This window comes from Lepidochelys olivacea (genome assembly GCF_965140295.1).
Source record: "Lepidochelys olivacea isolate rLepOli2 genome assembly, chromosome: 23".
NCBI lineage: Eukaryota > Metazoa > Chordata > Testudines > Cheloniidae > Lepidochelys > Lepidochelys olivacea.
The window spans coordinates 12,401,654-12,414,625 of record NC_140433.1 but is presented as its reverse complement, the minus strand read 5'-3'; the positions used below and the strand labels follow the sequence as shown (position 1 = coordinate 12,414,625).

Sequence of the window (12,972 nt, the reverse complement as noted above, 5' to 3'; positions counted from 1 at the left end):
AGCCCCTGGAGGGCATCAGGTCCCACTCGCGGGCCCAGCCGGGCCTGTCTCTGCCTGGGGCTGTCAGTGGGGAGGGGGATGCTGCGTCTGACCCTGGCGCTGGAATAACGGCACTTCCAGCCCCCAAGGGTCTGTCCCCCTCCTCTCTCTTCAGTGGGGTCCCCCAGCCCCTTTTCTCTCCCCGTTTCTCCCTAGACCTCCCCTGCCTGCATTTCTATTGTACAAACCCCCAGAGCTTCCCTCTCCCCTGCCCCCCAAATCTCCCCACCCCAGGGGGAGCTGTGATACCGGAGCCTCCCAATGTCCCCCCATGGTGGGTTCAGCTGACGAAGGTGAGTGAGAAGTTCAGGCAGCCTCACGAGAACCTGGACAAATGAACATTGTGGGGAAAGTCGGCGAGACAGAAAGATGGGATTTGTCCAACCTGAGCGGCCGCTGGACAGACCCCATGGGCTGGGGCCTGCCTGGGACACTGGAGAAATGGGGGAGCAGAAATCTGTGACCCAAAATTGGGGTGTCGGAAACCAGGCCTCATTGGTGGATAAAATATTGGGGGGACGGGCTGTGCCACCCACCACCCTTTGGGGACTTAAAAAAAGAGACTCGCTTCGCCCTCCTGGCTGCCACCCCTTGTCTCCTGGGCCCCCCGGGCCGTCCGGACCCTGCTCCGCGGAGACGTCCTGAGCAGAGCGGGTGGAGAGAGGAACCCCGACGCCATCGCCCCTCCCCCGGCTGAACCCCCAACCCGGGAGGAAATGGGGTCGGACTTTCACAGCAGCCGCGGCGACGCTGGCTCCAGCCCAGCTCCACCGGCTCCTCTGCCCCCAGGACAGTCGCTAGCGTCTCCGGGGCCAGCGGGGAGACGCCCAAACCCGGGGGATTTTCCGGCTAGAGACTCGCTCCAGCGAACGGGGCCGGGGCCGGAACAAACCCCTCGTTTCACACGGCGCCTGCCACGGCTCCCCTGGTTCCTGCTCTGCTGGGTCTGTCACAGCCGGTCCCAGGGGTCACTGGGGGGTTTGCCGTGGGGCTGAGCAGGCTGCGGGCTCTGGACCCCGCCCCGGCCTGTGTTTAACCCTGTTCAGTGTGGGGCAGGGGCTGGGGCGTGTTCGCACCTTGGGCCCTTTATTGCATCTCCATGAACACAACAGGGCCCAGAGTGATTTAGCCACCGGCGCTTCTGGACCCCCCCACAGCGGGCGTTTGCGGGGAGCCAGCTGGGGGGAGCCGGGAGTTTGGGCGAAGTAGGTTGCGAGTGTTAGGAGGGGGGTAAAGGGGAGAGGGGTCGGGATGGAGGACAGGAGTTTGAGGGCAGACAGGTGCCCCTCAAACGTCAGAGCCGGGGAGCAGGATTGTTTTGCGGTGTGAGGGGGAGGGGGCAGACAGGGCCCCCCAGGAGCTGCGGTTTCCACCCCTCGGCAGCTTCCCCTCTCACTTCCCCCCTCCTACTCCTGCCCCCTTAGTCCTCCATTTTCTTTCCCCTCAATCTCATGCCCCCACAACCCCCAACACCCCTCTCTGCCCCACATTCCCTGAGGGAGGTTGGGGGTGTGTGAGGGGATGGGGATGGGGTGGGCAGAATGGGGGAGGGGACAGGGAGACACAACAGGGGGTTAAAGGACTTGGGACAGGGGGCAGAATTGGAGGGACGGGGACATGATGGGGGTAACGTGAGGGAACTACAGGCTGGGGGGACAGAATGGGGAAGGGGATACAGGCCAGGGGGCAAAAATGGGGTGACAGGGATATGAGGGGACACGGGACGGGGTGGGGATGGGGGGCGGGAATGTGAATGGGGGAGGGGGCATAGGACAGGGAGCTGAGGGGCCCAATGCATGAATGTCGGGGTTGCGGGGTGAAGGGCAAATGAACTGGGGAGTCAGAGCTGGGGCATCTGCTAGGTGGGGAGGAGTCTTTTCGTGGTGCTTCATTGGTCCGAACCTTTCTTCGATGGACGCTTGAGCAGAGTCAACGAGCAATAAAAAAACTCCCTCTGGAATTTTTCTTCTGAAACATTTTACTCCAAATATTCAATTTTCCCTTTTTTCTCTAACAACAAAACCAGCACCCCGAGCCTGGCGCCCCCCCAAGTCTGCCACCCGAGGCAGACGCCTGCCCCTAAATCCGGCCCTGGTGCAGAGTTTCACTGGCAGTAGCAGAAACAGGACGCGAGCGCCGGCTCTGGGCAGACTTCCCCTTTCGCGGATTTATCCACTGCACCTTTATCAACTCAGGATCTACATTTACCCCTCTCTCGCCCCGCCATGGGGGCTGGAAACCGCAACCCCACCCAGCCGCCGGTCCTGTCTCTGTGCCACGTCACTGAGCTAAGAACAGCATCTGCAGCGATGGTACCTGGGAAGGAGGTTGGCCAGGCCCCTCCATCCTCATGCTCCAGGGTGAGCGCTGGGCCCATGTGGGTCAGGAAGGAATCTCTGCCCCGCTCCATGGGAGAGGGTTGCTTCATTGGGGGCACTGGGGGTGTGTGTGGTGGGTTCCCTCCTCTGCTCTGCTCTGAGCTGCTGCTCCAGGGAGGCTAGACGGGCCTGTTGGAAAAGGTCAGGGCAGCCTGGGCACTCTTGACACCTCCCGAGATTGCCCCATTCCCAGCTGGTCCCCAGACGGGTCAGCTCCCATGTGGGGCTGGGAGGTGATGGGGTGGGTGGGGTGACCAGGCAGCTGCAGGAGGGGATGTGGTTTGCTGGGTGTTGCAGGGAGCTGGCTTTGCTCTGACTGCGGTAGATTTGGGCTGGAGACTGCAGAGAAACCAGCTGATGGGGAAGAAAGGGGCCGAGCGCATCACGGGCTTCCTGGGGCTGCAGCCCCCGGCGCAGTTCCTCATTCCGCTCGCACTCGGGCCTCAGGGTGGGTGGAGCTGGGCACCAGGGTGTTGGTGGCAGCTCTGAAAGGCCCCCGACTGCCCCCAACATGGCGTCTGCTCTTACCGTCCTCTTCCTCAGTGAGTATCGGAAACAGCCAGGGCGTGTGGCCATGGAGGGGGGATCTGAGACCGGGTGCGGGATCCAGTTGCTCTGGGATCTGGTCACTAATGAGCTGTGTCCTCTCCAGGCTGCTGGCTGGCCGTGCACAGCGGGGCGTGGGAAGGTGAGTATCAATCTGTGGGGAGGGTGGTAACATCAAGGACGGGGGAGGGGATGCGTGGGGTGGGGAAAAGAGGAACTGAGCCCTGAACCTTCCCCAAAACTCAACCCAAATTCCCCCCCCGTGAGCTCAGACCCGGCCCCGTTCTTCTGTGCTCCTCCTCCCCTGCCATGGAGTAACTAGGAGTAAGTAACCAGGTCAATTTAAATACCCACACTCTTTCCCAATCTGTAGGGCTCCGGGTGTAACTACTTCTGCAGGTGTGCAGGACCATTTACCAGTGAAAGAGCCTTACCCAGGAATATCCTACGTAACCTCTATTAACAATCGCCAAAACCAGACGGCACACGCTACTCATACAGTGCTCACCACGCCCAATACGACAGGGGAACTTTTCTTGATGGCCGGTCAGGATCAGGCCCATCGGGGGGGCTCCAGTTTCTGCCCGGTGTCATTGGCAGAGCGTTGAGGTCTGGCAGATCTGATCTTTGGGGCTGTGTCCTGGAGTTGGTTCCCAAAGAACTTCCTTTTGGAGCCCAGTTTATACAGTGAAACTCGAGCCCTGCTTAGCTATATCTTAACCAATCACTAAAATTTCTCTAACCAATCCTACCCCACCACCTTAATTAATTTACACCCAGCAAAATTAATTATGTAACAGACAGAAACAATTAAAGAACCAGACAGACCACACAGACAAACAGTAGGGAAGTGGGGACCATAATGACAGAACAATAACGAAATGAGGAGTTCACAACCACAGCTATTGAGAAGTGATTTCTTGCCAGACAAGACGCTGTCAAACTCCATTTTCTTTAACCATCTCAAGATCTGTTTCTTTATCTGGCGACAGTGGGGGCCATTAGGCCGGGGTCTCCTTCTTAGCAGCCTGGTATGACATTGTTTGAATGTCCTGTAGATGGAAATTGAGGATTCGACTTCCTGCTTCTCAGCTAAAGGCTGCTGCTCGGCTGCACTTTTAATCTGGTGGCAGATGAAGGCCTTCTCCTTACACGGGGTATGATGAAGCAGACTGGAACCATCCCCTGGTTCAACGTCCTGCCCCACACAGGCCGTGAGGATCGGGGGGTAGGTGGGGCAGCACGTGGATTTTTTTCAGCTCATATAAACGCTAACAGGGTTCGTCCATGGGCTCTAGATCCCCTTGGGGAACTGAAACATTCGGGGTCAGTGCAGCCATGGGAGAGAACCCCTCAGATCTTCCCCCACCCCCAGATCCACCCTCAGCTCCCTCCCCTGCACTCACAGCCCCACCCTGTCCCCAAGGCCTGGGGGAAGGTGGGTCTTGTGCGACTCCTGCCGGTCACAGACTCTATTTCCAACCCCGGGGGGGCGGGTGGAGGCAGGGACAGAGCTGCAGGAGGCCCACCGCTCAGGGTCCCTGGCTGGCCTCAGGTGGGACCGGGTGGCGGGGACAGGTGATCTCTCATGCATCTGGGTCCTGAGCTACGTATGGGTGAACCCCCTACCCCCAAGTCCCATGGGCTGGCAGTGCCAACCCTGGTAGGAGACAGACTCCTAGAGAGGCTGAACGAGGGATGGACTGAATTGGGGTGGAGGGCGGGGTGGGGGGCTGCGTCTTTCCTGTTTAACTCCTGTCTCTTGTTGAAAGCAGGGCGAGAATACCCCAAACCCACCGTGTGGGTGAGCCCCAGCAGGGTGGTCGCGGTTGGGGGAAGTGTCACCATCCGCTGTGAGGGTTCATACCTGGGCTTGGAGTTCGTTCTGCCTAAAGCTGGACACCCGAACCCGCAGGTGCAGACGGTGCCTGATGGGACCGTGGCTGAATTTCCCATCCCCAGTGTCGGCCGGGAAGATGGAGGGAGCTACACCTGCGAATATCACTCCATAACGGATGAGAATCGCTGGTCATATGTCAGCGACCCCATCGAGATCATTGTAGGAGGTGAGGGAGAGGCCGGGCTCAGTGTCCTGACTCCCAGCCCCTCACCCATCCCGACCCACAGGGGGTCTCTGCATCGATGGGACGCTCAAAGCCAGGCTCTGCCCTGAGCCCTGGGCCCAGCAGAGAGGACACCCGGCCGGGGAGCGGGGATGGAGTCACTGCGGGGTTCCCCAGCCAGAGGGGAGAAGCAGCGGCTGGAGATTCAGGGCTGAGGGATGGGGGATCCCTGCCCCCAGCGGGAGCTGCAGAGCAGGGGGGGCCTTTCCCAGGCAACATGTCAGTTATGGGGTGATGAGAGGAGCTGAACGTTATAAACCTCAGTGTATACTAGGGACTTGCACAGTCCCCTACAAGTCAGGGGTGGTGCTGTGCACAGAACCCAGGAGTCCTAGCCCCCATCCTCCCTGCTCTCCCCACTAGACCCCACTCCCCTCCCACAGCTGAGGAGAGAACCCAGGAGTCCTGGCTCCCAGCCCTCCCAGCAGAGAAGCCAGGGCGTGAATGGACCCTAGAGACTGGACTGGCCTGTCTCCTGCTAGGGAGCAGAGCTCTGGGTCCCCAGGGGCTGGGGTTGCTCCGTGTCTCATGTTGTTAGCCCAGGGCTCAGAGGAAACTGTGGGCCCCTGTGGAAAGGCATCCAGGAGCCCGTCCCCAGGGCCACCGGGTCTGACCCCCCACTGAGGCTGCGTGGTGAGGACGGGCCCCAGGACTGGGTGACGGGGCCTGCGTCTCACGGCCTGTCTGCTTCCCCCTGCAGAGCCCAGCTACCCCAAACCCAGCATCTCCCTGAGCCCCAGCGGGGGGGTCTCCCTGGGGGGAGCCGTGGCCGTCTGGTGTTGGGGGCAGCGCTGGGGTGCGGCTGGAGAAGCGGTGGCTTGCTGGACACAGTGCTGGGCTGGGACCCAGGAGATCTGGCCCAGCTCCTGGCGCAGCCACAGACTCTGTGTGATGAGAGCACGTCGCGGTTTACAGAAGTGTCCTTCCTTGTGGTGGGGCCTCAATCTTGGGGGAATCTCAGGCCGGGCGCCCACAAACGGAGACACCCACCATTAGTGGAGACCTCTGCAAACACTGGCCTCAGTAGCGCTGGATCCCTTGTGTTGGGGGAGCATATAGGCCCCTGCCATGGTCAGGACCCCTTTGTGCCGGGCGCTGCATAAACACAGAGTGAAGAAACCGTCCCTGCCCCTGGGAGCTCACGAAGGAAAGTGAATCTGACTGTGACTCAGTTTCCCCCTGTAGAATGGGGATAAAGACGCCTTGATGCCTCCCGGGGGGCTGACTTCCTTCCTGTGTGGGGCTCAGGCCCTGAAGTGGCGGGTGCCAGAGACCAGCCCACTCTGTGCTCAGGGGAGCCGGACACAGTGAACGAGGCAGGGGCAAAGGCCACTCACGGGCATATGAGGACCCCAAGCAGTAGGGAGCCATGGCTCGGTGTCTGTGGGGCTGGGAGCCCAGCTCGCAGGGCCGGGATTCTGGGCCGGGGGCTCTGGGATCTGGGAGAGAATCTCTGCCCGGGGCCCTGGATCTGCCCGTGGCTGGGGCCTGCCAGGGAGGCCGGGGCTGGGTGGGTGCCCGGGTCTGGCTCTCACAGCCTGTCTCCTGTGCGCAGATCCCAGCTTACCCAGACCCTCCATCTCTCTGAGCCCCACTGGGGTCACCGCCCCAGGGGCAGACGTCACCATCCGGTGTCGGGGGCAGCGGCGGGACGTGAGGTTCTTCCTGCACAAGGCTGGAGACCTGAACCCGCCGCGACACATGGACCCTGCTGGGGACGGGGCCGAGTTCCGCATCCCCACCGTGGGCCGGCAGCACGGAGGGAGCTACGGCTGCAGCTACCGGCCCCGATCAGAGCCCTTCGTCTCCTCGCAGCCCAGCCACCCCGTGCAGCTGGTGGTAGCAGGGGAGGGGCCCGGCTCCACGTCCCTGCTCCCAGCTGGACCCTCAGAAGGTCGGCACCCAGATGGGATGCTCAGAGCCAGGCTCTGCCCAGAGCCACAGGACCCCCGTGGACAGGGAGTGGGGACAGTGTCACTCGGGGGTTCCCCAACCAGGGGGAGCAGCAAGCAGCTCCTGGAGGATCATGGCTGAGGGAGGGGGGATCCCTGCCCCAGTGGGAGCTGCAGAGCAGGGGCCGTTTCCCAGGGGATGCTCCCGCCTGCCCCCGCACTGGGGACCCACAGACGAGTCAGGGCCCAGGGGCTGCCCAGCCAGCTCCGTCCCCAGCCAAACCCCCCCTGCACTCTGATCAATGCTGAGTCACGGGCAGAGGTGGATTTAGGTTTCCTGGGGCCCTGGGCCAGAGCAACGGGGGATCCCTCCCCACCTCTTCCACCTGCCGTCCCTCTCCTGTCCCGCCCCCTTGGCCTGCGTCCCCACCTGGCCCCACCTCTTTCTGCCCCTTCCCCGGGGCCCCACCCCTATTCCACCCACGGTCCCGCCCCATTCTGTCCCCCCACTGCAGCCCCGCAACCCATTTGCTATTTTCTCCCCCCCGGCACTGCGGCCCCAAGACCAGAGAAGCTCTGGCCCCCACCTCGACCCGGGGGCGCAGCGGGAAGTGAGAGTCCCCCAGCCCCGAGGCCGCAGCAGGTAGCGAAAGCTCCTCCCACCCCAGGGCCACAGCGGGGGTCCCGGTGCTAAGGCTTCCCCTGCCTCCCCCCCCGGCCCCCCGTGCTTCTGCAGGGGACCAGGGTCGGGCTGCTGTGGCTTCTCCCATTCTGCTCACCCGGCGGCCCGGGCTCCAGGGCCCCCCACTTGGCCGGGGCCCCTGGGCACGGGCCCCATAGGCCCAGTGGCTGATCCACCACTGGTCGCGGAGGGTGGGAGGTGATTTCTGAGTCGGTGTTTCAGCCCCTCCCCCATCCCTGAGAGACGCTGGTTCTATTCCCGCAGGGGGAACTGACCCGACCCAGCCTGGAGCGGTGCCGGATCCCACCCGCTTGGGTAGCGCGGGGCCAGGTACAAGGACTGGGGGGGAATCTATTGAGTCACAGATTGTGGGGCAGCTTCCCCCAGTGGTTGCCCAGGGGGAGGGATGGAGGCTGTTCACAGGGGCAGTGACTCCCCCCCAGCCTGATGGATTTGGGAGGGGAGCGAAGTCTCCTGCTCAGACTCTAACCCACTGCTAATGGGCAGCTGGGCCCATCAGTGACCATGGAGGGGGAGTACCCTGGAGCCCCCCGCGAAGCAGCCAGGAGCAGCCAGCATGGGAGGTGGGATACCAGGCTAGATGGGGCCATTGGCCTGACTCGGTGAGGCAATGAGGAAGGGGGTGAAATGCCTTAGAAATGATGGCCAGACTGGGTCAGACAGTGCCCCCTAGCGCCGTGCTGGTGCAATGAGGCCAGGCCTGACTGGTGGGGAGAGCGACCACTAAGGAGCCCTCCATCCCCTACAGCCCAGCGCCCCCCTAGCACTACAAATCCCCCAAATCTTGCTTGCTCTGACCGCACTTGATGCCCTGGGGCCCCCGACATCCTCCCCATAGAATTTTCGGCTCCCTCTGCCCTGTGGTGTCCCAGCCCCTTGGGCGTCGCCTGGGGTAGGAGGGGGCGTGGGGGGGAACAGACCGGCCCCCCCGGCACTCACGGCCTGCTGCTGTTTCCCAGGCGGATCGGAATCGCCGGCGCCTTCGGGTCTGACCAGCCCCATCATCGCCGGGGCGAGCGCAGCAGCCACTGGCCTCCTCCTCCTCCTCCTCCTCGTGGCCTTCCTCTGCTTCCAAAAAACCCAAGCCAGTGAGTGCCCCCAACCGAGGGAAGGGTTAAACCAGCCGCTAAGCGTGGGATGAGGTGAAGGCTTGGATGGCAGACTGTGCCGGGAAAGCCAAGGAATGGGGTGGGGGCTCAGTAGGGGGTTTTGCTGTGTGGGTAATTGCTGTATACACACAGCTGTCCCACCCCAGAGGTGGCCGCATCTCAGCACTGGGCGTGGGGTCCCTGTATAATGAGCCCCGGGCACCATGCCTTTCAGGTACCTGGGGTGACAGAGGAGCCAACCAGCCTGTGGATTAGGTTTGTTATAAGGAGTCATTAACGAGGGAGGATTGGGGACAGGAAAAGCCCCCCCCCGAGTTCATCTGTCCTTCCCCCCGGTGCATGCGACGGTGTTGCGCTGCCCCCTGCTGGTCTGGCCCAACCTAGCAGGGATCCAGGATTAGCCCCAGCAGCAGAGGGGACCCCCCCAGACTCCCCCATCCCTGCTGCCCTGTGGGGGGTGAGTGGCTAGGCGCTGGGCCCGGGGGCTCCCCATCGGCTCATGGGGGATTCCGGTTTGTGTCCTTCTGCAGGAAAAGGAACCTCAGCGAGACCCAGCAGGTAGGAAGGTGGCTCCTCCCTGCTCCCGATCGACCTGCCTGGGTCACAGGGCTCCTGGGTTCTCTCCCTGGCTCTGGGGGCGAATGGGGTTGGGAGCCAGGACCCCTCAGAGATGACCTGGGCCTGCTGACAGTGGAGGGGCACAACCCCAGAAGAGCTGGAGTCACACCACACCCCCCCGCCCCGGAAAGCAGTGCCCCCCATCCCCCGTGCAGCTCCCAGCTGTTCCTCTGCACCTGCCTCTGCCCCTCCCTGTCCACCGCAGCTCCCCAGCTCAGCTTCTCAGCGGGGAGGGGGCCCGGTGGCAGCATGTGACCGAGCAATCTGGGAGGGGTCATGTGACCCTGCAGGCCCCCCCCCCCCACATGTCGCCTCTACCTGGGCTCCGTCTCCAGCTCTGGCAGGAGAGTGGGGTCTAGTGGCTGTGGTGGGGGTAGGGGGGGTTAGGGAATAGGATTCAGTGTGAGGGAGGATGGGGGGCTCTCTGGGTGTGTTGGGGACTCTCCCTGCAGGTGGGGGGATATGACATTTACAAGGGGATTTTCTCTCTTTTAGCACTAGCCCCTTGCGGGTGTTGAAGGCCCCAGCTCAGCAAGACCCCATCTGTGAGTAGCACACCCAAGGGGGTACCAAGGTGGGGCTCTGGGGAGGGGCGGGTCTTGTGGGGGCTCCACCCATATGGGGCGGGGCCTGATTCAAAGCTGCTGCTGGGTGGGACTAACGAGAAGGTCCCAGAGGTAGCTGGTGTCAGCTGAGCTTCTTGCCTCCCTCCCTACCAATTCCCTGGAGCTCACCCTCCCCTGCCCCTCATTCTCCCCCCCCCAGGCCTGGGGCTTTGTGGGTCCCCCCTTCACTTCTTCATCAGACCTTCCCAGCCAATGACCTGGGGGGAATCCCCATCCACTCCTGGCTCCCAAAAAACTGCTGTTTGCCGACAAAACTGTGTAATGTAGACGAGGCCTTAGAAACCTTCATCTAATTTCAAGCCTAAACTTGCTGATGGCCAGTTTATATCCATTTGTTCTTGTGTCCAAACTGGTGCTCAATGTAAATAACTCCTCTCCCTCCCTGGGCTTTATCCCTCTGATATATTGATAGAGAGCAGAGCAGTCGTATCTCCCCTCAGCCTTTTTTGGGTTCGGCGAAACAAGCCAAGCTCTTTGAGTCTCCTCTCGTAAGGTGGGTTTTCTATTCCTCAGATCGTCCTCGTAGCCCTTGTCTGCACCTGCTCCAGCTTGAATTGATCTTTCTTGAACATGGGAGACCAGAATTGCACACAGTATTCCAGATCAGGCCTCACCAGTGCCCTGTAGAACGGTACAAACGCTTCCCTCTCTCTATGGGAACTACCTCGCCTGATGCATCCTGCGACTGCATTCGCCTTTCCCACAGCCACATCACACTGGCATCTCCTAGCCACCCTGTGATCAACCCACCCACTCTCCTCCTCTTTTGCTTCCAATTGGTACATCCCCAGCTTATAGCAAAAATTCTTGTCGTTAGTGGATGATCCTGCACTTTGCATTGTTAAATTTCATCCCGTGCCTATTGCTCCAGTTTTCCAGGTCGTCCAGATCCTCGTCTGTACGATAGTCCGGTCCTCCTCCCGATTGGCAATACGTCCCGCCTTTTTGTCAGCCGCAAATTTTATGACAACCCGCCCAGTTTTTGTGCCAAGGTCAGGAATAATGTGAAACAAGCTGGGTCCCAAGCTAAGTTCCCTGTTCGCCGTGCAGCGGTGTGGCCGGACAGCAGCCCATTGAGCACCGTGACCTGCTGCTACTGGGGGAGGAGCCACTATTACAGCCGCCCGAGGGGGGCGCCCTAGGTGACCGGAGCTGGACGCAGCACTCCCGGCCTGCCCAGGGCCCAGCAGAGCGGGACTCTCACCGCCCGGGACTCGCACGCTGCCCCTCTCTTAATACAGCCTAAAGCTGCCTTTGCTTTTGGTTTTGCAACGGCATTGCACGGCTGCCTCATGCTGAGGGCATGATCCACCCCAACTCCCCGATCCGTCTCCGCCGAGCTGCTGCCAGGCCCGTTCGCCCCCACCCTGCCCTGCTGCGCTTGGTTTTTCTTCCCTACGTGCAGCACCTCTGTCGGCTTTGGAACAGTTTGGTGACGGGGTACTCCACGCGCCACGTGGCTGGCGCCTCCTGCTGGCAGTTCTGGGGAACGGCTCGACGCCCCTTCCTACAGCTGCCTGCCATCCCTCCGCCTCTCTCTCTCTCTTGCTCCAGCAGCTTCTGCTGCCTCAGCCCTGCGGCCAGGTCATGGCGTGCGTGTTCCCCCATTCAAAGTCTCCCTCCGCACCACTCCGGGGATGCCACCTGATGTACTGGGGTACCACAGAGCCCACCCGTTCCACCAGCCTGGGCTTCCTCACCCTGTCCTGCAGAGCCAGGCCCTCAAGCCTTCTCCAGCACACACACACAGGTAGGGACACACCAGCTGCGGAAAGACACAGACACTGAAATCCGCCCTGCATAGGAAAGCTTTCAGCTAAGGAATTGACCTGCACTCAGGTGCACACCCTCTCAGGGTGCAAACCCAAAATTGTTTTGTCTTGCGCTGCACAGAGAACTGTACTGCATAAGCTAATTGAAATTTGCCTCCTCCCTCAATGTGGAGGAAGATATGCATAGCTTTGTCCCCCCACCCGCCAGTAATGAGTTCCACAAACTGGGTTTTGAGAAAACAAAACAAGTTTATTAACTAGAAAGGATAGATTTTAAGTGATTATAAGGGATAGCAAAGAGATCAAAGGCAGATTACTGAGCAAATAAAACAAACATGCAAACTATAGTTTAATACACGATAGAAACTGGCTACAAGCAGTAATTTCTCACCCTCAATGTTGTTTTAAGCAGGTTGCAGAGTTTCTTGAAGACAAACTTGAAGCTCCAGGTATTCCTTTCACAGGCCAGACAACTTCTAGCCTGGGTTCAGTCCTTTCTTCCCCAGATCAGTTTTAGGTGTTTTCAGCAGTCAGCTTGGGCAGGGATTCAGTGAAGAACCAACCCTGATTATCAAAAAGAAAAGGAGTACTTGTGGCACCTTAGAGACTAACCAATTTATTAGAGCATGAGCTTTCGTGAGCTACAGCTCACTTCCTCAGATGCATATCGTGGAAACTGCAGCAGGCTTTATATATACACAGAGAATATGAAACAATACCTATTCCCACCCCACTGTCCTGCTGGTAATAGCTTATCTAAAGTGATTTCCAGCACAAATCCAGGTTTTCTCACCCTCCACCCCCCCCCACAAATTCACTCTCCTGCTGGTGATAGCCCATCCAAAGTGACAACTCTTTACACAATGTGCATGACAATCAAGCTGGGCTATTTCCTGCATAAATCCAGGTTCTCCCAGATGTTCTGGTTTAACTTGGATTTTAACTTGAAGAGTGGTCAGTTTGGATGAGCTATTACCAGCAGGAGAGTGAGTTTGTGTGTGTATGGGGGTGGGGGGGATGTGAGAACCTGGATTTATGCAGGAAATAGCCCAGCTTGATTGTCATGCACATTGTGTAAAGAGTTGTCACTTTGGATGGGCTATCACCAGCAGGAGAGTGAATTTGTGGGGGGGGGTGGAGGGTGAGAAAACCTGGATTTGTGCTGG

General features: G+C 60.1%; 2 protein-coding genes across 2 annotated transcripts in view; both read left to right on the top strand.

Annotated features, from left to right (window-relative positions):
• The window catches only part of LOC311511980 (immunoglobulin superfamily member 1-like), a 112,091-nt gene that overhangs the window by 72,243 nt on the left and 26,876 nt on the right, over nt 1–12,972 (top strand). Inside the window, exons 12-17 of the mRNA XM_084612953.1 lie at nt 2,743–2,865; nt 4,859–5,029; nt 5,787–5,882; nt 6,642–6,925; nt 7,494–7,621; nt 8,641–8,769. Coding sequence (XP_084469079.1) covers nt 2,743–2,865; nt 4,859–5,029; nt 5,787–5,882; nt 6,642–6,925; nt 7,494–7,621; nt 8,641–8,769 — 931 coding nt within the window. The remainder of the gene's footprint in view (nt 1–2,742; nt 2,866–4,858; nt 5,030–5,786; nt 5,883–6,641; nt 6,926–7,493; nt 7,622–8,640; nt 8,770–12,972) is intronic.
• LOC311511763 (uncharacterized protein) lies at nt 2,921–4,919 on the top strand. Its single transcript, XM_084612616.1, has 3 exons — nt 2,921–3,105; nt 4,022–4,120; nt 4,739–4,919. The coding sequence occupies exons 1-3, from the start codon at nt 2,929–2,931 to the stop codon at nt 4,769–4,771; spliced, it is 309 nt and encodes a 102-aa protein (XP_084468742.1). The 5' UTR covers nt 2,921–2,928; the 3' UTR covers nt 4,772–4,919.

What these genes read in the sequence shown, in the direction of transcription:
- LOC311511763 (XM_084612616.1), top strand. Translation starts at nt 2,929, where the DNA reads ATGGCGTCTGCTCTTACCGTCCTCTTCCTCAGTGAGTATCGGAAACAG. An exon ending in GCACAGCGGGGCGTGGGAAG is followed by an intron (nt 3,106 to 4,021) that starts GTGAGTATCAAT and finishes AATGTCCTGTAG; the next exon opens with ATGGAAATTGAGGATTCGAC. An exon ending in AGGCCTTCTCCTTACACGGG is followed by an intron (nt 4,121 to 4,738) that starts GTATGATGAAGC and finishes TGTTGAAAGCAG; the next exon opens with GGCGAGAATACCCCAAACCC.